Source organism: Bombina bombina, chromosome 11, assembly GCF_027579735.1.
Source record: "Bombina bombina isolate aBomBom1 chromosome 11, aBomBom1.pri, whole genome shotgun sequence".
Classification (NCBI taxonomy): domain Eukaryota; kingdom Metazoa; phylum Chordata; class Amphibia; order Anura; family Bombinatoridae; genus Bombina; species Bombina bombina.
Window position 1 is genome coordinate 169687483 of NC_069509.1, and position 26785 is coordinate 169714267.

Sequence of the window (26785 nt, forward strand, 5' to 3'; positions counted from 1 at the left end):
AGTAAGCTCTTATTAATGAAGCCGTAAATGCAGCTTCTTAACCATTGCGGTGCATGCTCCCTGCTTTTTGTGCCGCCTAACCCCTCAGAGGTGGTGGATTTAAATAATCCTGCATGACTGACAAGTTCTGCTCTCTTACAGTTACATAACAGCTGGGGGAGGGGCTACACAAGTTTTTGCTTGAGCAATGATACATTCGGGCAACAGATGCTAGACCAGAATGTGGGCAAACAGGTTGCCTTGCTGGGGACATTGTCTGCTTGAACATTAATAATTTGGGAACATTGAGTGCATGCTTAGAGTGACTGGATGATGTCACTGGTCCTTCTGGTCACATGCCCACCATGTATTTTGAGGTGGATGTCATTTTAAATGCAGATATTTTTCAATACAAGAGGCAGATTAATAGTGGTCTGAATTGGAATATTTAACAAATCTATAGATAGACATCAGTTTATAATCAGTCAGAGTATATTCCTAGCCCGTGTCCATTATGCAGACTCTGTATTCAGTGGGGCAACAGCTGGCAGGGTTCGTTGCTACTTAGTATTCTGCTAATAAACCTTTTGTCTGTCATATCATATTGAGTTGAATATATCAAATAAAAATCATTGTGAAGTTAATAAGTAGACACCTAGCATTCTCTATATTAAGGTGAAAACAATTAGCTGTGAAAATCGTTAACTTGAGTTCCCTGTAAACATCTAACATCTATTCTGCGCTGCGTGGAGTCTTGGTGTTTTGTTCCGCTAATAGACAATGCTACCTATTCTAATACTAGTGAAATCCTGCACACTGCCTTTACATGCCAGCATTTTAAGTAGCTGCTTGGCTTACCCGACTGGTAGTGTGCCAGGAATGTTCCCAAATAAAATTGGAAAGGTTCTCAGTGACACGTAGACATACAGTTTGCAGAAACAAGTTCAGTTAAATGTAGGCTTGTGATTTATCAGCATGTGACCAACAATTATTATAAAGTCACAATCAAGTCAAAATTAAACTTTATTGATTGGAAGAAAAAAAAACTTATTTTACCTGATCTCTCTTTTGTGACAGCATACTTGTCTCAGAGGTTGGGCTCTCTGATTTAGAGTAAAATGAGTACTTAAAAACATTACCAGGAATCATCTACAAAACATTTATGCAAAGAAAAATCTAGTGTACAATGTCCCTTTAAATTGGAAGATTTGTTGCTCCTGCGCCTACCTAGATTTGCTCTTTAACAAAGGATACCAAGAAAAAAAAGCAACTTTGATAATAGAAATGTAATAGAAAGTTCCCTTTGAATCATGAAAGTTTCATTTTGGCTTTACTGTTCCCTTAATATTCTGCAGCTGTTACAACAAGTAATTAGACGCAAATTAACTGCTTAACAACGTTCACACACCCTCTTATGAGGCCTCTGAAATAGCACAGGTCTTGCCCATGACGGCAAGATCGTGTTATATCTACAGGTAATTTTATCTCTATCGACCCTGCAGCTCTATGGGTTAAACACATAGTTAAAGCACTGTTTGGGAGTCGCAGAGAACTGCAAGGTGCTGAGAGGAAACTGCTGCTGACCCAATCAAATTATTGGCTCAGCAGCAGTTTCAGGAGTTAAGCACAAAGAACTGTAATGATAAAATGACATGCTGTAAGATATTAGAGCATGTAATTTGCTTCAAATATAATGACCCTTTAAGGGGGAAAGAAATTACAGTACAATGTCCCTTTAACATCTGAAAAACAAGGGTTTATTTTACATTCACGTGCTATGTATACAGTTGTACAACCAGAGTGTAAGATACAGTAACTCTTCTGCTTTGTGACAGTGTGACTTACTTTTGCTTCATCGCATAAATCATGTGCTAAATATAGCTCTGCGCTTACTGTGCTTATGTGAAACTGAGCATTAACATCTGATTCCTTAAAAGGGTCAGAACAAAAAGAGACAGTGGTTTAACCAGCTGTGACATAAGAATTATTCTGCTGTTTACAGGGAGAGAGCAAAAAAAAAATAATTTTGTAAACTGAGAAACTGCAATTGCTAAATTATGTTTTTCTGAGAGATTGATACCAGGGACAGGCTGAGCATGGGAGTTAGGGGTCATTTGTCCCCCTTGCTAGTTTCTATATCCACAAAAATAAAAAATAAACTTGTATCAGAGGTATGTGCAATATGATAACCTCCTCACACGTTGTCTCTAGAAAGACATGCTGAGTTTGTTAAATGTAGCCACCAATCAGCAAGCGCTACCCAGGTGCTGAACCGAAAATGGGCCGGCTCCTAACCTTACATTCCTGTCTTTTCAAATAAAGATAGCAAGAGAATGAAGAAAAAATTATAGTAGGAGTAAATTAAAAAGTTGCTTAAATTTGCTTGCTCTATCTGAATCATGGAGGAAAAAATGTGGGTTTAGTGTCCCTTTAAAAAACAAATTTAGGTTTAGTGTCCCTTTAAAAAACAAATTTAGGTTTAGTATCCCTTTAAAAAAAAAAAATGTTTACAATTTACTTATTTTATTAAACGTGCTTTGTTGCCATGGTATTCTGTGTTAAAGATACCCAGGTAGGTGTCTGGAGCACTACAAGGCGAGAAATAGTGCTTCCATCTATTGCAAAACTGCTGCCATATAGTGCTCCCAGACACATGCACGCTCCTGAGCTTTACCTCCCTGTATTTCAACAAAAGATACCAAGAGAAAGAAAAAAAATTTGATAATAGAAGTAGATTAGAAAGTTGTTTAAAATGGCATGCTGTGTCTGAATCATGAAAGAGACAATTTGGGTTTCCTGTCCCTTTAATTTTATGATAAAAAGCAACCCTAGATAACATTGGTATTTGTATACATACAGTATATGAGTTTATCTTTGTGTGCAAAGTCCTGGCCAGAAGCTTTGAGAATGACACAAATATTATTAATTTTCACAAAGTCTGCGGCTTTAGTGTTTTTAGATCTTTTTGTCAGATGTTACTATGGTATACTGAAGTATAATTACACGCATCTCATAAGTGTCAGATGTTACAATGGTATACTGAAGTATAATTACACGCATCTCATAAGTGTCAGATGTTACTATGGTATACTGAAGTATAATTACACGCATCTCATAAGTGTCAGATGTTACTATGGTATACTGAAGTATAATTACACGCATCTCATAAGTGTCAGATGTTACTATGGTGTACTGAAGTATAATTACACGCATCTCATAAGTGTCAGATGTTACTATGGTATACTGAAGTATAATTACACGCATCTCATAAGTGTCAGACGTTACTATGGTATACTGAAGTATAATTACACGCATCTCATAAGTGTCAGAGGTTACTATGGTATACTGAAGTATAATTGCACGCATCTCATAAGTGTCAGATGTTACTATGGTATACTGAAGTATAATTACACGCATCTCATAAGTGTCAGATGTTACTATGGTATACTGAAGTATAATTACACGCATCTCATAAGTGTCAGATGTTACTAAGGTATACTGAAGTATAATTACACGCATCTCATAAGTGTCATATGTCACCATGGTATAGTATACTGAAGTATAATTACACGCATCTCATAAGTGTCAGATGTTACTAAGGTATACTGAAGTATAATTACACGCATCTCATAAGTGTCATATGTCACCATGGTATAGTATACTGAAGTATAATTACACACATCTCATAAGTGTCATATGTCACCATGGTATAGTATACTGAAGTATAATTACACGCATCTCATAAGTGTCATATGTCACCATGGTATAGTATACTGAAGTATAATTACACGCATCTCATAAGTGTCAGATGTTACTATGGTATACTGAAGTATAATTACACGCATCTCATAAGTGTCAGATGTTACTATGGTATACTGAAGTATAATTACACGCATCTCATAAGTGTCAGATGTTACTATGGTATACTGAAGTATAATTACACGCATCTCATAAGTGTCAGATGTTACTATGGTATACTGAAGTATAATTACACGCATCTCATAAGTGTCAGATGTTACTATGGTATACTGAAGTATAATTACACGCATCTCATAAGTGTCAGATGTTACTATGGTATACTGAAGTATAATTACACGCATCTCATAAGTGTCAGATGTTACTATGGTATACTGAAGTATAATTACACGCATCTCATAAGTGTCAGATGTTACTATGGTATACTGAAGTATAATTACACGCATCTCATAAGTGTCAGATGTTACTATGGTATACTGAAGTATAATTACACGCATCTCATAAGTGTCAGATGTTACTATAGTATACTGAAGTATAATTACACGCATCTCATAAGTGTCAGATGTTACTATGGTATACTGAAGTATAATTACACGCATCTCATAAGTGTCAGATGTTACTAAGGTATACTGAAGTATAATTACATGCATCTCATAAGTGTCAGATGTTACTAAGGTATACTGAAGTATAATTACACGCATCTCATAAGTGTCAGATGTCACCATGGTATACTGAAGTATAATTACACGCATCTCATAAGTGTCAGATGTCACCATGGTATACTGAAGTATAATTACACGCATCTCATAAGTGTCAGATGTTACTATGGTATACTGAAGTATAATTACACGCATCTCATAAGTGTCAGATGTTATTAAGGTATACTGAAGTATAATTACACGCATCTCATAAGTGTCAGATGTTATTAAGGTATACTGAAGTATAATTACACACATCTCATAAGTGTCAGATGTTACTATGGTATACTGAAGTATAATTACACGCATCTCATAAGTGTCAGATGTTACTATGGTATACTGAAGTATAATTACACGCATCTCATAAGTGTCAGATGTTACTATGGTATACTGAAGTATAATTACACACATCTCATAAGTGTCAGATGTTACTATGGTATACTGAAGTATAATTACACGCATCTCATAAGTGTCAGATGTTTCTATGGTATACTGAAGTATAATTACACGCATCTCATAAGTGTCAGATGTTACTATGGTATACTGAAGTATAATTACACGCATCTCATAAGTGTCAGATGTTACTATGGTATACTGAAGTATAATTACACGCATCTCATAAGTGTCAGACGTTACTATGGTATACTGAAGTATAATTACACGCATCTCATAAGTGTCAGATGTTACTATGGTATACTGAAGTATAATTACACGCATCTCATAAGTGTCAGATGTTACTATGGTATACTGAAGTATAATTACACGCATCTCATAAGTGTCAGATGTTACTAAGGTATACTGAAGTATAATTACACGCATCTCATAAGTGTCAGATGTTACTAAGGTATACTGAAGTATAATTACACGCATCTCATAAGTGTCAGATGTTACTAAGGTATACTGAAGTATAATTACACGCATCTCATAAGTGTCAGATGTTACTATGGTATACTGAAGTATAATTACACGCATCTCATAAGTGTCAGATGTTACTATGGTATACTGAAGTATAATTACACGCATCTCATAAGTGTCAGATGTTACTATGGTATACTGAAGTATAATTACACGTATCTCATAAGTGTCAGATGTTACTATGGTATACTGAAGTATAATTACACGCATCTCATAAGTGTCAGATGTTACTAAGGTATACTGAAGTATAATTACACGCATCTCATAAGTGTCATATGTCACCATGGTATAGTATACTGAAGTATAATTACACGCATCTCATAAGTGTCAGATGTTACTATGGTATACTGAAGTATAATTACACGTATCTCATAAGTGTCAGATGTTACTATGGTATACTGAAGTATAATTACACGCATCTCATAAGTGTCAGATGTTACTATGGTATACTGAAGTATAATTACACGCATCTCATAAGTGTCAGATGTTACTATAGTATACTGAAGTATAATTACACGCATCTCATAAGTGTCAGATGTTACTATAGTATACTGAAGTATAATTACACGCATCTCATAAGTGTCAGATGTTACTATGGTATACTGAAGTATAATTACACGTATCTCATAAGTGTCAGATGTTACTATAGTATACTGAAGTATAATTACACGCATCTCATAAGTGTCAGATGTTACTATGGTATACTGAAGTATAATTACACGCATCTCATAAGTGTCAGATGTTACTATGGTATAGTATACTGAAGTATAATTACACGCATCTCATAAGTGTCAGATGTTACTATAGTATACTGAAGTATAATTACACGCATCTCATAAGTGTCAGATGTTACTAAGGTATACTGAAGTATAATTACACGCATCTCATAAGTGTCAGATGTTACTATGGTATACTGAAGTATAATTACACGCATCTCATAAGTGTCAGATGTTACTAAGGTATACTGAAGTATAATTACACGCATCTCATAAGTGTCAGATGTTACTATGGTATACTGAAGTATAATTACACGCATCTCATAAGTGTCAGATGTTACTAAGGTATACTGAAGTATAATTAGACGCATCTCATAAGTGTCAGATGTTACTATGGTATACTGAAGTATAATTACACGCATTTCATAAGTGTCAGATGTTACTATGGTGTACTGAAGTATAATTACACGCATCTCATAAGTGTCAGATGTTACTATGGTATACTGAAGTATAATTACACGCATCTCATAAGTGTCAGATGTTACTATGGTATACTGAAGTATAATTACACGCATCTCATAAGTGTCAGATGTTACTATGGTATACTGAAATATAATTACACGCATCTCATAAGTGTCAGATGTTACTATGGTATACTGAAGTATAATTACACGCATCTCATAAGTGTCAGATGTTACTAAGGTATACTGAAGTATAATTACACGCATCTCATAAGTGTCAGAGGCTTTTATTGGCAATTACATTAAGTTTATGCAAAGAGTCAGTAGTTGCAGTGTTGACCCTTCTTTTTAAAGACCTCTACAATTCGCCCTGGCAAGCTGTCAATCAACTTCTGGGCCACATCCTGACTGATGGCAGCCCATTCTAGCATAATCAATGCTTGGAGTTTGTCAAAATATGTGGGGGGGGGGCGGGGTTTGTTCACAAGTTCTCAATGGGATCAAGGTCTGGGGAGTTTCCTGGCCATGGACCCAAAATGTTGATGTTTTGTTCCCCAAGCAACTTAGTTATCACTTTTGCCTTATGGCAAGGTTCTCCATCATGCTGGAAAAGGCACTGTTCCTCACCAAACTGTTCTTGGATGGTTGGGAGAAGTTTCTCTTGGAGGATGTTTTTGTACCATTCTTTATTCATGGCTGTGTTCTTAAGGAAAATTGTGAGTGAGCCCACTCCTTTGGCTGAGAAGCAACCTGACACATGAATGGTCTCAGGATGCTTTACTGTTGGCATGACACAGGACTGGTGGTAGCGCTCACCTTTTTCTTCTCCGGACAAGATTTATTACGAATGCCCCAAACAATCGGAAAGGGAATTTATCTGAGAAAATTACTTTACCCCAGTCCTCAGCAGTCCAATCCCTGTACCTTTTGCAGAATATCAGTCTGTCCCTGATGTTGTTCCTGGAGAGAAGTTTTTTTTTTGCTGCCCTTCTTGACACCAGGACATCCTCCAAAAGTCTTTGCCTCACTGTGCGTGCAGATGCACTCACACCTGCCTGCTGCCATTCCTGAGCAAGCTCTGCACTGGTGGTGCCTGATCCTGGCGCTTGCTGGACTTTCTTAGGCACCCTGAAGCCTTCTTCACAACAATTTAACCTCTCTCCTTGAAGTTCTTGATGATCCAATAAATGATTGATTTAGGTGCAATCTTAGTAGCGGCAATATCCTTGCCTGTGAATCCCTTTTTGTGCAAAGCAATGATGACTGCACGTGTTTCCTTGCAGGTAACCATGGTTAACAGAGGAAGAACAATGATTTAAAGCAACACCCTCCTTTTAAAGCTTCCAGTCTGTTATTCTAACTCAATCAGCATAACAGAGTGGTCTCCAGCCTTGTCCTTGTTAACACTGACACGTGTGTTAACGAGAGTATCACTGACATGATATCAGCTTATCCTTTAATGACAGAGCTGAAATGCAGTGGAAATGTTTTTTGGGGGGATTAAGTTCATTTTCATGGCAAAGAGGGGCTTTGCAATTAATTGCAATTGATCTGATCACTCTTCATAACATTCTGGAGTCTACGCAAATTGCCATCATAAAAACTGGGGCAGCAGACTTTAGGAAAATTAATATTTGTGTCATTCTCAGAAATTTTCGACAGGACTGTAGATAGACATCAATATAAATATATAGGTAGGGAGATAGAGAGAGAAATAGATATCGATAGATAGAAAAAATATTACACGCTTATTTATTTATTTTTATTTATTTTTTTCAGGTACAGTGCTGTGTCTGGCCGGTGGGTACAAGATGAAGTACATATTAAAATGGCTTCTCAGGTATCTTTTTTATTATTATTGTTTAAAAGTCTTTAATTTATTTTATATTTTTTGTAACACACTCTGTAGCAAGCAAAACAAATATTGTCCTAAAGGGACAGCCAAATATAGATAATCCCTTTATTGCCCATTCCCCAGTTTTGCATAAACAACACAGTTATATTAATATACTTTTTACCTCTATGATTACCTTGTATTTAAGCCTCTGCAGACTGCCCACTTATCTCAGTGCTTTTTACAAACTTGCATTTTAGCCAATTAGTGCTGTCTTATGCGCAACTCTACCGGAGTGAACGTATGTCATGTATATGGCACACATGAACTAGCGCTGTCTAGCTGTGAAAAGCTGATATAATGCACTGAGATAACAAGCGGCCTGCAGGGGCTTAGAAACAGGCAGAGATTTAGAAGTTATAAAGTATATTAATATAACAATGTTGGTTAAAAAAAAATTAAAGTAGACTGTCCCTTTAACTGCCATTAGAGTAATATATTTAGAAAACAATATGTGTATTTATTTATTGCAAGTGTATATAGCGTGATTATTCACCAGTTTTATTATGTATTATGTTTTTAATTAGGCATTCGGTCGTGGTGCCATGCGAGAGTGTTACAGAACGTAAGTACATACAATATGAATACTAAAGTAAATCTTTGCACGTTCTATATAATAATGTGCTGTAATTATCTAGTTACTGCATTAACAGCAAGGATTATTTTTTTTTATGAAAACATCACAAGATAGCACTTGCACAGTTTCATTTACTGAATCTAAAATGTCACATTAATAGAATGTTCTTTGGAGTCATTAATTATTTAGGATTTGTGGAAAAGGAGTGAGGTGCTTGGAAATGTAGATCCAAGAAAGTGCTGGCGTTTCCCAGTAACACTGGGCTATTTTCACCCATGTAGTAATGTTATCTTCTTTATATCCTGAGACTGGTGATGTGAAGAGCAGTGTATATACAGTATGTATAAATCTGCTGAGATGGTCTGTAAGTGTGCACAAGGCTGAGAGCGAGTGAGGTGATCGCAGGACATAGTTTCCCCTAGGCCAGAATGGAATGTTGGAGCATTTGGTTTTATTATTTTGTGCAGTAGTCTGAGAAGTTTAATTTAGTGACATCCCTGCAGCCAATAAAAGGGAGTGGGATTTTTATATATACCACAACATCCTACTTGTCAGCAGTAATGACTGCAAAGCATGCTGGGAATTGTTTGTTTTTTTTAAAACAACCCTTGTAGTGTGGCAGGTAAGGGAGGTCAGTTATAGGGTTATTGTTGCTGAGTCTAGCCAGGTGAGGGTTTAATGTTGCCATCTATATAAGGCCATTGAATATGCTGTATTCTGTGTGCCTGTCTTGCAGTTGTTAACCCCTTAATGACCACAATGTACCCTGTATGTCACTGGTCGTTAAGGGTTTTTTCAGGACATAATAGCACAAGTCTAGCAAGAACACACTATTAATGCCCTTCCTCCAGCAGGCTTTGTGGAATAGAGCAGTCTCAACGCTGGTGGCAAGACCGCGCTATAAAACAATCAAGTCCCAAAAAAAGGCCAGTGACATACAGGGTACGTTGCTGGTCCTTAAGGGGTTAATCACTGCTCTTTATGTATTTGACAGGGAGGGGCTAATAACTGCTCTGCCTTGTGATAAATACATGAGACAAATGTGTTATAAATTGATAAAGGTGGGAAGCACCAAGTAGCATGTATTTAGCTGGTTGTTGGTGGCAGCTAAGAGGTTAATCACTGTGAAAACAGAAAATGTCTACGTCATATTTTTTTTCTAACTTGTTTTAAACATATTTGTTGACCCAATGCTTTTTAGACTGCTTTAAACTAAACAATATACATTTACAGTGTGTATATATAGATATATATTCAGTATATTTACAGTAATGCTTACTGTTAATAGTAAAACTTAATCATGTATTGTTTATAAGACAAAAAACAGAGCTGTCTAATAATAACAGTGCTGTGGTTATCGTGTGCATTGACATCACTGTAGTCTACATGCCAGAAAATGATTATTATCATGAATAGAAACAAACTGTACAAACCTCATGTCATAAAAAAAGTTATACTTATCATATGAGCTACTATTTTTGTCCAGGTTGTGTTTTTTTACTATTATTTAAATACGTTTTGGTAGCTGGTAACTGCACAAAAAAACACTTTAGAGAACAAACATCTTGTTCAGCTATTTTTGTGAATATCACATTTTCTCCCATGGAAATTGAATGTGATTCGTATTACTTGTGGTAGGAATGCATTCACTTAGATATAATCTAACGGTTATATAAATAAAGATTTACTATTGAAATGTAATCAGTAACATCACATTTAAATTGTTGTGCACAGCTTTGACATGTTGTTGCTGCTGCAGACTAGAAATATTATTGACCAAAAAGTGCCGGGGCTGGGGGAGCTACCTATTAACCCCTTGGCTTACAGAGAGGACTTGAAGGCAATGCATTGAAGGGTTAACCCTAAACCTTAAAGGGACACAAGTTTTTTATGTTTTATCTGAAAGCTGAAAAATTATTTTTTATACTGATATTGATATTTGTGTGCTGTAATATTTCTCCCGTGCTCACAGCGATGCATTTTATCTGCTGTAGTATATTAACCTTTAAGGACCGGGAATTTCAGGGAAAAACTTTCCAAAAGATCGGAGAAAACAGAAATAGAGCCTTGTTTTTTTTGTTTACCTATCAAAACTATATATATATATATATATATTAAAGTAGACAACCCAAGGTATTGATCTAGGCCCGGTTCAGTATATTTCATGCGACCATTTTGCCGCCAAATGGGATTATATTAAGAAAATTGTTAACTTTTTCACAAACTTTGGGATTCTCACTGAAGATATTTACATACCACTTTTACAATCATAACATAATTGGTTGTAAAAGCTTCTCTAGGATCCCCTTTGTTCAGAAACGGAAGACATGCACGGCTTTGCCATTGCTTTTTGGTAACTAGAAGGCCACTAATTGCAGCGTGGGCACCACAATTCTGAAATTCCCGGCAGTAAAGGGGTTAATCGGGTAGCTTATAAGGTTAAGTTTAGCTGTAGTGTAGAGATTACCCTCCCACCCTCTGATTCCTACCTGATCTCTCCCAAACATCTCTACTCCCTTCCTTACCCCCACTGGTCACCCCTATCTTAGGTACTAGCCCCTACCCCCCCTTACTCTTCCACCTCCCTGATTCCTCCCAAACAGCATTCTAACCCTGCTCCCTCTAATTAGTATCCACCATCTTGGGTACTGACAACTGTCTGCCAGTACCCAGTACATATGTACAGTATTTATATAACTTTTTAATTTATTCATAAAATGTAGTGTAGCTACAGACACACCAGAAGAAATCCACCTCTCACTGGGGTGTGGGAGGGAGAAAATCCCTTTTCAAAGGGTTTCCTACAACAGCTTTAAATACAATAAACTCGTATCTTGTCTGAGTAAAATTACAATATTTTTTTTCATTGATATTTGTAGGAAAAAGCTCTCTAACTTTACACATAAACAGCAGTGGAAACATGCATATAACTATGTAGCCAAACGATACCTGGAGACAGTAGACCGAGAAGTATATTTTGAGGATGTTCGGCTTCAAATGGAAGCCAAGTTATGGGGAGAAGAATATAACAGACACAAACCACCTAAACAGGTAAGCATTACTGGCATCTCACACTGTGACATATGTTTGTGTGTTTGTATAAATGGCTCAGCTGTAGGGTTGCCACCCGACCCGTCCCTTAAAATACAGAACTTATAAGTTACACATACTGCAGGGTGTGCAGGGAGGAATATGAATAGTGCTGTCCAGAAACACAATACATGTTCCTCCCTGCACACCCTGCAGCATGTGTAACTCATAAGTGTCCAGGTAAACATGGCTGAGGTGGCAACCCTACTCAGCTGGGATGTATCAGTGTTTTTTTTTATTTGTTTTTTTTCTCTTTTTTTTTTTTTTTTTTTTGGTTTTCAAAGCTTTATTTAAATTCCATAATAACAGTACAAGGAAAGGATAAGGATACAAATACAAAAAGTAAACAAAACTTCCTTGAAATTCCCAGTAACAAAACCTTATTGAGAAATGTTTATTTTGTGTGGTGTAATAGTGCACACCAATCTTTATACTCCTATCCTGGCATGCTCCGAGTCCTCAGAGCATGACAGTCAATGACGTCCAAAGTACGAAAAAAGAAGAAAGAAGAGGATAGAGGAAAATGAAATGGCTAGTATAACTAGCCAAGGAGAGAAAGGAGAAAATGGGAGAGAGAAAAAAAAAAGGGGGGGGAGGAAGGGGTAAATTTGCAGCTATCATGCTGGGCTTCATACCAGCCTGCAGAAGACACTGCATTTACACCTCAAGTACTCGTAGGGTTCCAGAGCTCTAACATGTATTCATGAAGCTCTATTTTATCATCTCTCAGATATCTAAAGCGCTTGAGTTGCAAGTGTTTTTTTAACCCAAACATTCACACTAAAGGGACGTTGCAGTTAACGTTTTTGATTAATTTAAAAGAGGATATTTCAAAATATATGATGACGTATCTGGGTCAGGACACTGTAATACTTTGCAATATTATAACATTTTCTGTTATTTATAAATGTACTGAAGCTATTTAAAGTACAAATTAATTGCATAATTTAACATAATTTAATGACATTTTGGGCAGCAAACATTGAAATCAGTCTGCCTGCACCTTCTTAAATTTTGGTTGAAATATAACCCCCTATTAGCCAAAATAACACAATGGGCTTGATTTATCAAGCTGTTCGCCCCCTTACGACGGCAGGTTCTCACAAGAGAACCTGCAATCAGTATTTATCAAGCAGCAGTCATCAGACCGCTACTTCCCTAACCTCTTCTCGACCTCTTAGGAGATTGACAGCTCCTGCCCGCGTGTGATTGTGTTTGTGCGGGCAGAGGGTGGTGGTGTACACACTACACAAGCTCAAATAGCACTCTTATGCAATGCTGAATTCCGGCAGCGGATTGCTGCCCGCCAGAGGCGAGCTGGGGCAGACAGGGGCGAATATGTACGCCCCTGTCTGCCCTAGCTTGATAAATTGAGCCCACAGTGCACCTACACCATTGGCCCTGACATCTTAGTACTGTGCAATATTCCACCAATGTGATCATGGTCTGTGCACTTGTGTTTGGGAAAATGTGCACTCAAAGGGGTACAATTCTTAGTTACTAGTTTAAAAAACAAATCATTGGGACCCACAAGTCAGTAACAGCCAAATTTCAACTGAATATGTTGAATACTATAGATTGTGCTTTGGGAAAGTAGGATATGGTATTTATTCGGTATACGTAGCTCTGCTTTAGATAAAGGGTCTTTTAAGAAAATAGGACTTTCTATAACCAGATGTGCATCTCCCAGCAGATTTGTGTATGCAAAACTGTAGGATGCACTGAAAAATAAATCTATATTTGTTCAAGCAGGAAAATTAATTTGTTTGCTCAAGAAGTGGCAGGTGAGATATACAGGGACTCACGACCTTGGGTGTAAAAGTTCACAGTCCTTTAACCTGATGTGTTTTTCATTATCACAAATTTGTCACGCTGATATAATAATTTCTTGGATACAACGGAATTTTATTTTATGGTTTTGCAATTTTTGGTTTGCTCCATTTTTCCCCTTTTAGTTATATGTGAAATAAATTAAACTATTTTCTACAAAATAAACAATGACAATTAAGCAATTTAAATTATTATTATTTGTTTATAAATCTGAATTCTATTGCAAAAATTGTATTCCCTTAAAGGGACAATCCAGCCAAAATTGGAATCCACATGGATGCGTTTCAGTTTTGAATAGAAGCATTTTTGTAATATATATGCATTAGCAAAACTGCTTCTAATAAAAGCTATAACTGTTTCAAAAGTGTATTTAAGTATGCACCGTGCACCAGCATTTTAAACACAGCACTAGCTTAGAGAGCCTGAACCATCTGGTAATGACTCAGTTTTTTAATTGCTGACATGATACAGTCCCCACTGGCTCTCTGAGCAGCTACATTATTTTAAATACTGGTGCACTGAGAATATCTAGCTATGCTTCACATGCAAGTGCAGTGAAAAATGTTAACACTAAAACAGTGATATCTCTTACAAGAAGCATTTTTGCCAATACATGTATATTGCAAATATGTTTCTACTCAAAGATGTAATTCATCTATGTGCATTTAAATTTTTACCAGAATGTCCCTTTAATTGTAACAGCATGTAATGCAAAAGCTTTACTGGCGCAAGCTGTCTGTTTAACCCCTTTTAAGGGGTTAAATACATAGGTATATTCTCAACCAGGAGCGAAAAGCTCCTGACCAGAAAACCACAGGTGGTTTTTGGATGTGTGCTACCTCCTGATTGTCTCACCACCTAGGTTCTGTATGAGATCTAATTGCGGATTATAAATAAGAATTTCCCTATGCTTTAATCTCCTTTGAGGGGGTCAAAACATAGTAAGGTAAGATCAGTAATTAAAAAAATGATATGTTCTAATGTCCATTTATCATTTTTTCAAGGGAGTATATTCCTGGACTGCAAAACAGTGCAACTTTTGTTAACAAAATGACAGTTTTAAATGCCTTTTTAAACATGTATTTTATGTGTGGATCTTTTGCAATGTAATTTTTTATTTCTGATATACTGTATAATATGCATATATACAAATTACCCTTATAAAAATATACTGTATGATTTTTACTATAGATACTACTTAATGCATATATAAAAATTACCCTTATAAAATATAGTGTATGATTTTTAATATAGATACTACTTAATAAGTGAATACTAAGGAACATTCTGGCGATTAGTGGCTACGCAAATGTCTTTTGTCATTGCTCCCAAAAGTGCATTGCTGCTCTGAAACTGGTTTTAACTATATGTTTAATCCTTTTGCTGTGGTTAAACACAGTTATATGCAAGCAATGGTGCAATAATAAAATACTCTACACATTGCAGCATTTCCTTTTTTCAATTGTATATCCCTTTAAGAGAATATTGCTATGCTAATATATACAAATACCGACTCTGAAAGGTGTTTCCCATATATGTGAACTGACAACCACAATGTCAATATCACATGCCTGTCAAGGGAAAACAGCATGTTTAGTTTCTATCTATATGTCATTGTATACCCTAGGAATCCAGCCCTTCTCTATTTAAAGCGTCTAATATAAGCAAGCGCGTACTGAGAGCTGGAGCTTTTATATGCGTGGTACACAATGTGCAGAGCAGGGTTAGTTTATAAACAGTTCCTGATCTGCTGAGACGTGTTATACGTGAGGGACTGTATTGTGCCCAGACTTGTTTACATTCTCTGTGATGTGAAACTGCATGAGAAGCGTGCCCCACGTGACTGGTTCTCATATCCCACATTCATCAAATCAATGAAAAGAGGCTGTTAACAGTCTGTTATTTAATCACTCTTGTTATGCCACAGAGAAAATAGCTCCTCTTCAAAACAAACCGCTTAAGTGTATGGGTGACATATATATACACACATATGAGAAATTCCTGCATACCTAACATTAAAAATATAAATAAAAGTACAGCTATGCATAAATATATTTTAAAATGTTTAAAAATATTACATTACATGGAAAGCATAACTATTTAACGTTATCAAAGCAATAACAAGAACCTCTTATCCGTCCGCTATCTAATCTTGTTATGTCATAGATAAAACAGCTGAACTTCAAAGTAGACCTCTTAGTGTAGAAAAAAAACCCATATTGTTTTAGTTTCTTTTTTTCTTTATTTTGTCATTCTAATATATATATATATATATATATATATATATATATATATATATATATACACACATACATGTATTTGTTTTCTATATTTAGTTTTGTTACCAAGATTTTTTTTGCATACCTAAAAAATATAAATAAGGATACAAATATATATAAATTTGTTTTAAAAAAATTGATTTAAAAGCACAAGTATGTAAAAAACGACAAACAATCTAAAATTAGGAAAAGCAATTCGATGAGTGGGTTATTTTATATAATACTTTGTAACTATTAATGTGGTAATATTTCATATTCTTTTATATGGTATTCATACAATTATATTGTAACCTTATTTGTTTTTATTATTAATTTGTCATTACTTTTTAAAATAGAAATTAGTCATGAAATGTATGACACTAACACATAAATGTGCATTTGTTGTAGACAAATATGAATAAATAAATAAATAACGTTACCTTTAATGTTCAAAAAGTTTAAATTTACACTATTCAATAACGATTTAGCAATGTTCTTTTCAATTGAATGATTACCGTGGCAGCCAATAAGTATGAATGCTTTTTTGTTGTTGCTGTAAATAAAGTAGATTCGCATAATCAAGAAATGCATGATAAAAAGACAATGCAATAGCACTTTAAATGAGTAGTAAATTTGTTTCGGAAAAAATTCAGTTATATCTATTACCTCTCCCCCTGTATCATGTGACAGTCACCAGCCAATCACAAATGCATAAATGTATATATTGTGTTAATTCTTGCACATGCTCAGTAGGAGCTGGTGTCTCAAGAAGTGTAAATATAAAAAGACTGTGCACATATTGTTAATGAAAGTAAATTGCAAAGTTGTTTAAAATTGCTGCTCTATCTGTATCATTAAAGTTTAATTTTGACTGGAGTGTTCCTTTAAATACATTCAAAATTGTCATTTTGACCACACACATAAATATATACATATATATTTTTAAATAAACATAAACCTTATTTTCGTGATGTATGTGGCTGCGAACCAATAGAACTGATTGTCTCTATCAGCCCTAAACAGTCTGCCATCAGGATAAACTGAGTATTCTTACAATTCGTTTAATATCAAATTAAATAGCTTTGATAGTATTTCATTTAAAATCATAATTTTAACATTTTAAATAGTTCTCTTTGATCTGCACGATATATTGTTTTAGTTTTACGCTCATTTAAATGTGACATTTTTCACCTAAAACTTAATCTAAATTCGTGCAGAAATCTTCCTTTTGTTACCTATCACTTTTAGTTTTCTAATTATAGTTTGTTTTTTGGAAAAGTGATGATCCAAATATTAGCCCTATGATTAGCCTTTTCCGTTACATAATATTCACTTTAAGTGTCTTGTCAGGTGGATATAATGCAGATGTGTATTCTGGAAATGAAAGACAGGCCCGGTAAACCCTTGTTTCACTTGGAACATTACATAGAGGGGAAATACATTAAATATAACTCAAATTCTGGATTTGTACGAGATGACAACATCCGCCTCACTCCACAGGTATGTTTTGTCCCAACATAAAACCGTCTTAGAAATCATTTATTTTCAGTATTCACATTTTACATTCATATAAGTATTATTTGTTTTATTGTAAATAATCAACTCTGATCATATTTTTTTTTTTTTAATTTATTTAGATTTTGATGTATTTGAGATGATATATTGTAAATATTTTACTATTCAAAGTCTTGATACTGCATATAAGACCATTTTGTAACATATTATTTAATGTTTTTGGATATCAGTATGAGGGTAATATCCTTTATTAAAGCATTAAACCGCAAATAAAATAATATAGTACTTTTTATATTACATGTCTAAGTATAGCATAAATTACTACCTACTCAGTTAAAAAAAAACACAAAACCCAAACAAACTATGGCCCTAGATCACATGCAAGCTGCTTTCAGCCAATCAGGAGCGGCAGTCACACAACCTGTCAATGGCCGACTGTTTTCTGTTTGGGAGTAGCAAAGCATATGGCTCCCAATGTACCTATGTGTTTAAGCCATTTGCACAAATAAGCCAAGGTCAGTAATGCAAAAATGGCATTCTGTAATCATGATTTAGATGGCCTCTTTAACCATAAACACCACCCACTCCACATGGTCCTCCTGTTTGTAACAGTCCATACTAACGCTAACTCTTCCTGTGCACCCCTATTACAAGCCACAGTCTGCCAGGTGTAAAACCAATGGTACACCTTCTGTTTCCCCATTGCATGTACCACCAACTAAATATAAACCCCTTCACTTCCACCATTAGAAACTCTTCTCCATGATCCCCTGCTCTTTACAAATACCTCCTGCCATATATACCTACCTACCACCCCCCTCTCTTCTGTGAAATACCTCCTGCCATATATACACACCACACATCCCCTCTCTTCTGTGAAATACCTCCTGCCATATATACCCACAAGACATACCCTCTCCTCTGCAAAATACCTTCTGCCCTATATACCGACCACACATACCCTCTCCTCTGTGAAATACCTCCTGCCATATATACCCACCACACATCCACTCTCTTCTGTGAAATACCTCCTTCCCTATATACACATACCCTCTCCTCTGTGAAATACCTCCTGCCATATATACACACCACACATCCCCTCTCTTCTGTGAAATACCTCCTGCCATATATACCCACAAGACATACCCTCTCCTCTGCAAAATACCTTCTGCCCTATATACCGACCACACATACCCTCTCCTCTGTGAAATACCTCCTGCCATATATACCCACCACACATCCCCTCTCTTCTGTGAAATACCTCCTTCCCTATATACACATACCCTCTCCTCTGTGAAATACCTCCTGCCATATATACCCACCACACATACCCTCTCCTCTGTGAAATACCTCCTGCCCTATATACCCACCACACATCTTTTCTCCTCTGTAAAATACCTTCTGCCCTATATACCCACCACACATACCCTGTCCTCTGTGAAATACCTCCTGCCCTATATACCCACCACACATCCCCTCTCTTCTGTAAAATACCTCCTGCCCTATATATCCACCACACATACCCTCTCCTCTGTGAAATACCCCCTGCCATATATACCCACCACACATTCCCTCTCCTCTGTGAAATACATCCTGCCCTATATACCCACCACACATACCCTCTCTTCTGTGAAATACCTCCTGCCCTATATACCGACCACACATACCCTCTCCTCTGTGAAATACCTCCTGCCCTATATACCCACCACACATCCACTCTCTTCTGTGAAATACCTCCTACCCTATATACGCACCACGCATCCCCTCTCCTCTGTAAAATACCTCCTGCTATATATACCCACCACACAACCCCTCTCCTCTGTAAAATACCTCCTGCCATATATACCTACCACACATCCCCTCTCCTCTGTGAAATACCTCCTGCCCTATATACCCACCACATATCCCCTCTCCTCTGTGAAATACCTCCTACCCTATATACGCACCACGCATCCCCTCTCCTCTGTAAAATACCTCTTGCCATATATACCCACCACACAACCCCTCTCCTCTGTAAAATACCTCCTGCCATATATACCCACCACACATCCCTTCTCCTCTGTGAAATAACTCCTACCCTATATACGCACCACACATCCCCTCTCCTCTGTAAAATACCTCCTGCCATATATACCTACCACACATACCCTCTCCTCTGTGAAATACCGCCTGCTCTATATACCCACCACACATCCCCTCTCCTCTGTGAAATGCCTCCTGCCCTATATACCCACCACACATACCCTCTCCTCTGTGAAATACCTCCTGCCATATATACCCACCACATATCCCCTCTCCTCTGTGAAATACCTCCTGCCCTATATACCCACCACACATCCCCTCTCCTCTGTGAAATACTTCCTGCTCTATATACCCACCACACATCCCCTCTCCTCTGTGAAATTCCTCCTGCCCTATATACCCACCACACATACCCTCTCCTCTGTGAAATACTTCCTGCCATATATACCCACCACATATCCCCTCTCCTCTGTGAAATACCTCCTGCTCTGTATACCCACCACACATCCCCTCTCCTCTGTGAAATACTTCCTGCCCTATATACCCACCGCACATCCCCTCTCCTCTGTGAAATACCTCCTACCCTATATACCCACCACACATCCCCTCTCCTCTGTGACATACCTACTGCCATATATACCCACCACACATCCCCTCTCCTCTGTAAAATACCTCCTGCCCTATATACCCACCACACATACCCTCATCTCTGTGAAATACCTCCTGCCATATATACCCACCACACATCCCCTCTCCTCTGTAAAATAACTCCTGCCGTATATACCCACCACACTTCGCCTCTCCTCTGTGAAATAACTCCGCCATATATACCCACCACACATCCCCTCTCCTCTGTGAAATACTTCCTACCCTATATACGTACCACGCATCCCCTCTCCTCTGTAAAATACCTCCTGCCATATATACCCACCACACATCCCCTCTCCTCTGTAAAATAACTCCTGCCGTATATACCCACCACACTTCGCCTCTCCTCTGTGAAATACCTCCGCCAAATATACCCACCACACATCCCCTCTCCTCTGTGAAATACCTCCTGCCATATATACCCACCACACATCCCCTCTCCTCTGTGAAATACCTCCTACCCTATATACCCACCACACAACCCCTCTCCTCTGTAAAATACCTCCTACCCTATATACCCACCACACAACCCCTCTCCTCTGTAAAATACCTCCTGCTATATATACCCACCACACAACCCCTCTCCTCTGTAAAATACCTCCTGCCATATATACCCACCACACATCCCCTCTCCTCTGTGAAATACCTCCTACCCTATATACCCACCACACAACCCCTCTCCTCTGTAAAATACCTCCTGCCATATATACCCACCACACAACCCCTCTCCTCTGTAAAATACCTCCTACCCTATATACCCACCACACAACCCCTCTCCTCTGTAAAATACCTCCTGCTATATATACCCACCACACAACCCCTCTCCTCTGTAAAATACCTCCTGCCATATATACCCACCACACATCCCCTCTCCTCTGTGAAATACCTCCTACCCTATATACCCACCACACAACCCCTCTCCTCTGTAAAATACCTCCTGCTATATATACCCACCACACTACCCCTCTCCTCTGTAAAATACCTCCTGCCATATATACCCACCACACATCCCCTCTCCTCTGTGAAATACCTCCTACCCTATATACCCACCACACAACCCCTCTCCTCTGTAAAATACCTCCTGCCATATATACCCACCACACAACCCCTCTCCTCTGTAAAATACCTCCTACCCTATATACCCACCACACAACCCCTCTCCTCTGTAAAACACCTCCTGCTATATATACCCACCACACAACCCCTCTCCTCTGTAAAATACCTCCTGCCATATATACCCACCACACAACCCCTCTCCTCTGTAAAATACCTCCTGCCATATATACCCACCACACAACCCCTCTCCTCTGTAAAATACCTCCTACCCTATATACCCACCACACAACCCCTCTCCTCTGTAAAACACCTCCTGCTATATATACCCACCACACAACCCCTCTCCTCTGTAAAATACCTCCTGCCATATATACCCACCACACATCCCCTCTCCTCTGTAAAATACCTTCTGCCGTATACCTACAACACATCCCCTCTCCTCTGTAAAATACCTCCTGCTATATATACCCACCACAAATTATTATTATTATTATTATTATTATTATTATTATTATACTTAATTTATGAAGCGCCAACATATTCTGCAGCTCTGTCCATGGGTACAATTTACTTTAAAAAAAACCCCAATGATATAAAACTTGTAAGAGACAGGACAAAATTTGATGAGCAAATACAGGAGGAATTGAGGGCCCTATTCCCATGGGAATTTACAATCTAGAAGGGTAGGAGGTTGGGAAACAGGAGGTGGGGAATGCAAGAGTGAGAAAGATGTTAATGAGGGAATATTAGGTAAGTGGAAGCAATTTATTACTGAGTTGGGTGGTAGACTTCTCTGGACAAAAAAAGTCTTCAGGGAGCATTTAAAAGAAGAAAGATTAGGGGAAAGCCTGACAGCCCAAGGGAGAGTGTTCCAGAGGGTAGGTACTGCACGACAGAAGTCCTGCAGTCTAGCATAAGAAGAGGTGATTGACGAAGATGCAAGGAGCAGGTTATTGTTGGATCTTAGTGGGTGGGCTGGAGTATATTTGTTGATTAGAAAGATAGGTCGTGGGGAGCGGCGTTAGTGAGGGCTTTGTAGGTCAGGGTGAGGATTTTGAATTTAATTCTGTTGTGAATGGGGAGCCAGTGAAGGGACTCGCAGAGAGGTGCAGCAGATACAGAGCGACGGGAAAGGTGGAATAGCCTGGCAGAGGCATTTAGGGTGGATTGAAGGAGGAGAGGCGGGAAAGAGGAAGGCCAGTAAGTAGGTTATTGCAGTAGTCAAGTCGGGATATAACAAGGGAGTAGATTATTTGTTTTGTGGTGTTAGCACTCAGAAAAGGGCGAATCTTGGAAATATTGCATAGGTGGTTGCGACAGGATGAAGAAAGCGAAATGGATGTGGGGGGATGAAGGATAGATTTGAGTCAAGTGTAACTCTGAGGCAGCGGACTTGGGGCGATGGGGAAATGGTGACGCCGTCAACAGGGATAGAAAAGTCAGCAGTCGGCGTAGAGCTAGAGGGGGGGGGGATTAGAAGGAGCTTATTCTGTTATAAAAAATAAAGGGCTAGAATATAAGTGGAGAGCTAATTTATCACACTCCTGTAAATGGGCAAATTCGCCAATTTACAGGCGCATGATAAATAACCAGCCATTACAAGTGGCTGGTTAAAGCTACCGCAAGTTTGCGGTAGCAATTAGCACTCCAAAAATTAACCAGAGGTCAAACCTCTGGTTAATTTTAAAAATATCCTCCAAATGCCCCCAAAATTAAGTAAGTGATGTTTTTTTTTTTTTTTTTTAAATGGATGGCCTCCCACAACCCAGGAAGAAATACCAGATAAGCAGTCACTGACGTGAGAAAGGACAGAGGGAGAGAGAGGATGGGTAAAGAGGTAGATCTGGGTGTCGTCAGCATAGAGGTGATATTTGAAGCCATAACAGTTGATAAGTTTACCCAGTAATACTAAACCCACATTTTTTCTTTCATTTTTTGAATAGATCATGCAATTTTAAGCAATTTTCTAATTTACTCCTATTGTCAAATTTTCTTTGTTCTCTTGCTATCTTTATTTGAAAAATCAGGAATCTACGCTAAGGAGACAGCCCATTTTTGGTTCAGCACCATGGATAGTGCTTGCTTATTGGTGGCTACATTTAGCCACCAATCAGCAAGTGCAACCCAAGTCCAGAACTAAAAATGGGACGGCTCCTAAATTTACAGTCTTGCTTTTCAAATAAAGATAGCAAGAGAACAAATAAAAAATTGAGATTAGGAGTAAATTAGAAAGTTTCTTAAAATTGCTGCTCTATCTAAATCATGAAAGAAAATAATGGGGTTTATTATCCCTTTAATGTGAAGAAACAAACTAGAAAACCACTTCACTTCAAACACATGACTGTCCACCAAGATAAGATTGTACACTCTTTACTGGCCCTGGGCTTTATTTGCTTATTTCTGTTCTTTTCATACAGTTTTTTTTCCCTATGTTATTTATTCATTTATTTATTGTTTGGAAAAAAAATACAACGTTACTATTGTTATGCTATAGTAGATACCAATTTGAAGCATTATCGGTTGTGTGATTTTAGTGATAAGATTTTTTTAATACAATATCCCCTTAAAGGGACATGAAACCCAATTTTTTTCCATGAATCAGCTAGAACATACAATTTTAAAGAGGTTTCCAATTTACCTCTATTATCAAATTTGCTTTATTCTCTTGTTATCCTTTACTGAAGGAGTACCAATGCACTACTGTCAGCTAGCTGAACACATCTAGATAGCCAATCACAAGAGACAAATGTGTGCAGGCTCCAATCGCCAGCTAGCTACCGCTAGTGTAGGCTATGTGCATATTCTTTTTCATCAACAGATATCAAGAGAACAAAGTAGATTTGAAAATAGAAATTAATTTAAAAGTGTCTTCAAAGGACATGCTCTATCTATCATGCAAGTTTCATTTTTACTCTTCTATCACTTTAATATTAAAAAATAAACAAATACAATATATTTGTATGTGTATCTGGTCTTGTGTAAAAATATACACAGACACCTCGTGATTTGATATCGAGTGTTGTATTTTTTACAGGCTTTCAGTCACTTTACATTTGAGCGTTCAGGTCACCAGCTTATAGTTGTTGATATTCAGGGTGTTGGAGATCTATACACAGACCCTCAGATTCACACAGAGAACGGGACGGATTTTGGTGATGGCAATTTAGGTAATTATTATTTATCATTTTTTTCTAACAGCACAATCGTTTTATTGGACACTTTAATAAAAGAAACATTATATTATAAAAAATAAAGGGCTAGATTATAAGTGGAGAGCTAATTTATCGCACTCCCCTAAATGGGCAGATTTGCCAATTTACAGGTGCACGATAAATAACCAGCCATTACAAGTGACTGGTTAAAGCTACCGGAAGCTTGCGGTAGCAATTAGCTCTCCAAAAATTAAAGTGTCAGTAAACCTCAAAAATAATGTTATATAATTCTGCACATAGTGCAGAATTATATAACATTATATTAGCGCAAACTTTATAAAACATAATATTCCCTTTGAGTTTTTTAAAACAACGGCTGTTTTTCAGACCCGCTCTCTGTGCTCTTCTGAGCGGGTCTGTTTTTTTCACACAGCGCATCGGGCCAGCTGTATAGTCACAGCCCGGCCCGACCGCACCATAACACTAAGTGCAGCTCACTCCTGCTCTGTCAGACAGAGCGGGAGCGAGCTGCACTTAGTGCTATGGCGAGGTCGGGCCGGGCTGTGACTATACAGCTGGCCCGATGCGCTGTGTGAAAAAAACATGAAAAACATGAAAAATAACTGCATGAAGCAGTTTTTAGGGCTTAAAGTGAGCGGGTCTGGGGTGCTAGGAAAAAAAAGGTCACTGAAAAGTGCCTCTACATTGTGGTCTATGGGGACTGTGTAATCACTATAAATATATGCTTATATACATATATATTTATGTGTTTATATGTGTGTATGTACACAAAAATATATATTCATATACATATATATTTTAAATTTGCTGCCCATCGCTGCACAACTGACCCCCTTTGCTGCGCTAGGTTTTCAGCTGTGTATGACAGCATCAGAACGAGGCTCTCATTGGAGCCTATAGAGCACAAAGCTTACCTACAATGTGAACTTGTAATACCAGCGCACATTTGCGTGCACTGGTATTACTGAGTGGAGCGCAAATATCACGCTGGCATAAGCGTTATTTTGCGAACCACTCGTTATCTGGCCCAAATCTTTCATTAAAGCATTTTATTTTTTTAGCACACTCCCTCCCTTACTATGTTTAAATCTTTAAAAAGGTTAAATACATAGTTAAAGTTGCTCTACTGGAACACCCCTATTCTGCTCCAGAAGAGGATACAGCCAGTGATTGCAGCATATGCATGTAGTCCTGCTCCTGATTGGCTGCCCTGCTTTATCTTCATCTGAAATGTCACAGGAAACACAGTTCTTACAATTTATTTAACCCTTTTCAAGTTAAATCAATTTTATTATCTGTTGCAAAATGTGAGAAAATATTATGCTGGGACAATATAAACCATTTGTATTTAATGTCCCTTTAAAATCTTCTGCCGATTATAGTCAAAATACATGCTGATTAGTGTTCACTGTCTGTGCATCTTATATTCCAAACGCATGAGGGTAAGTAGTAACCAGCCTGTGCATCTTATATTGCAAATGCATGATGGTTAATGTTTACCATGTTGTGCAACGTATATTCCAAAATGAAATATGGTTAGTATTGACCATGCACGATGGTTACTGGTGACCAGACTGCGACTCATATGACATAAAATTCTATGGGGTTTGTAGAACTGCGTCTCTTTTTTACACTGCTAATTTTATTTATTATTTAATACCGTAAAACGTGTGTCTGAGCAATCCCTCACCAAGTTAATTGTTTTCTGATTTTTTTGTGTTTAAATATTTGTAGGGGTGCGAGGAATGGCTTTATTCTTCCATTCTCATGCTTGTAACAAGATTTGCAACAGCATGAGACTGACACCATTTGACCATTCACCTCAAGAAAGGGCCGTTCTGGACAATTCTGCCAAGATGCTTGTAAGTAATTAAAAGCATTTAATTACTTGCCTAAAATACAGGAGAATTTTAGCATTTTTGCTATCACTTCAATCAGAAAAAGATACTTGTTTTTTTGTTTTGTTATTTACCTATCAAAACTATATATTTTTTTGAAGTAGACAACCCAATGTATTGATCTAGGTCCATTTTGGTATATTTTATGCCACCATTTCACCACCAAATGCGATCATATAAAAATGTTTTAAATTTTTTCACAAACGTTGGGTTTCTCACTGAAATTATTTACATACCGCTTGTGTAATCATGGCAAATGATTGGCACAAATGATTGTAAAAGCTTCTCTGGGATCCCCT

General features: G+C 37.5%; 1 protein-coding gene across 5 annotated transcripts in view; it reads left to right on the forward strand.

Moving 5' to 3' along the window:
* EEF2K (eukaryotic elongation factor 2 kinase) overlaps positions 1–26785 on the forward strand; it is a 132808-nt gene that overhangs the window by 57745 nt on the left and 48278 nt on the right. For all 5 annotated transcript variants that reach the window (XM_053694785.1, XM_053694784.1, XM_053694787.1 and 2 more), the window contains 6 exons: positions 8305–8365; positions 8947–8984; positions 11876–12047; positions 17525–17674; positions 24450–24582; positions 26323–26450. In XM_053694785.1, coding sequence (XP_053550760.1) covers positions 8305–8365; positions 8947–8984; positions 11876–12047; positions 17525–17674; positions 24450–24582; positions 26323–26450 — 682 coding nt within the window. The remainder of the gene's footprint in view (positions 1–8304; positions 8366–8946; positions 8985–11875; positions 12048–17524; positions 17675–24449; positions 24583–26322; positions 26451–26785) is intronic.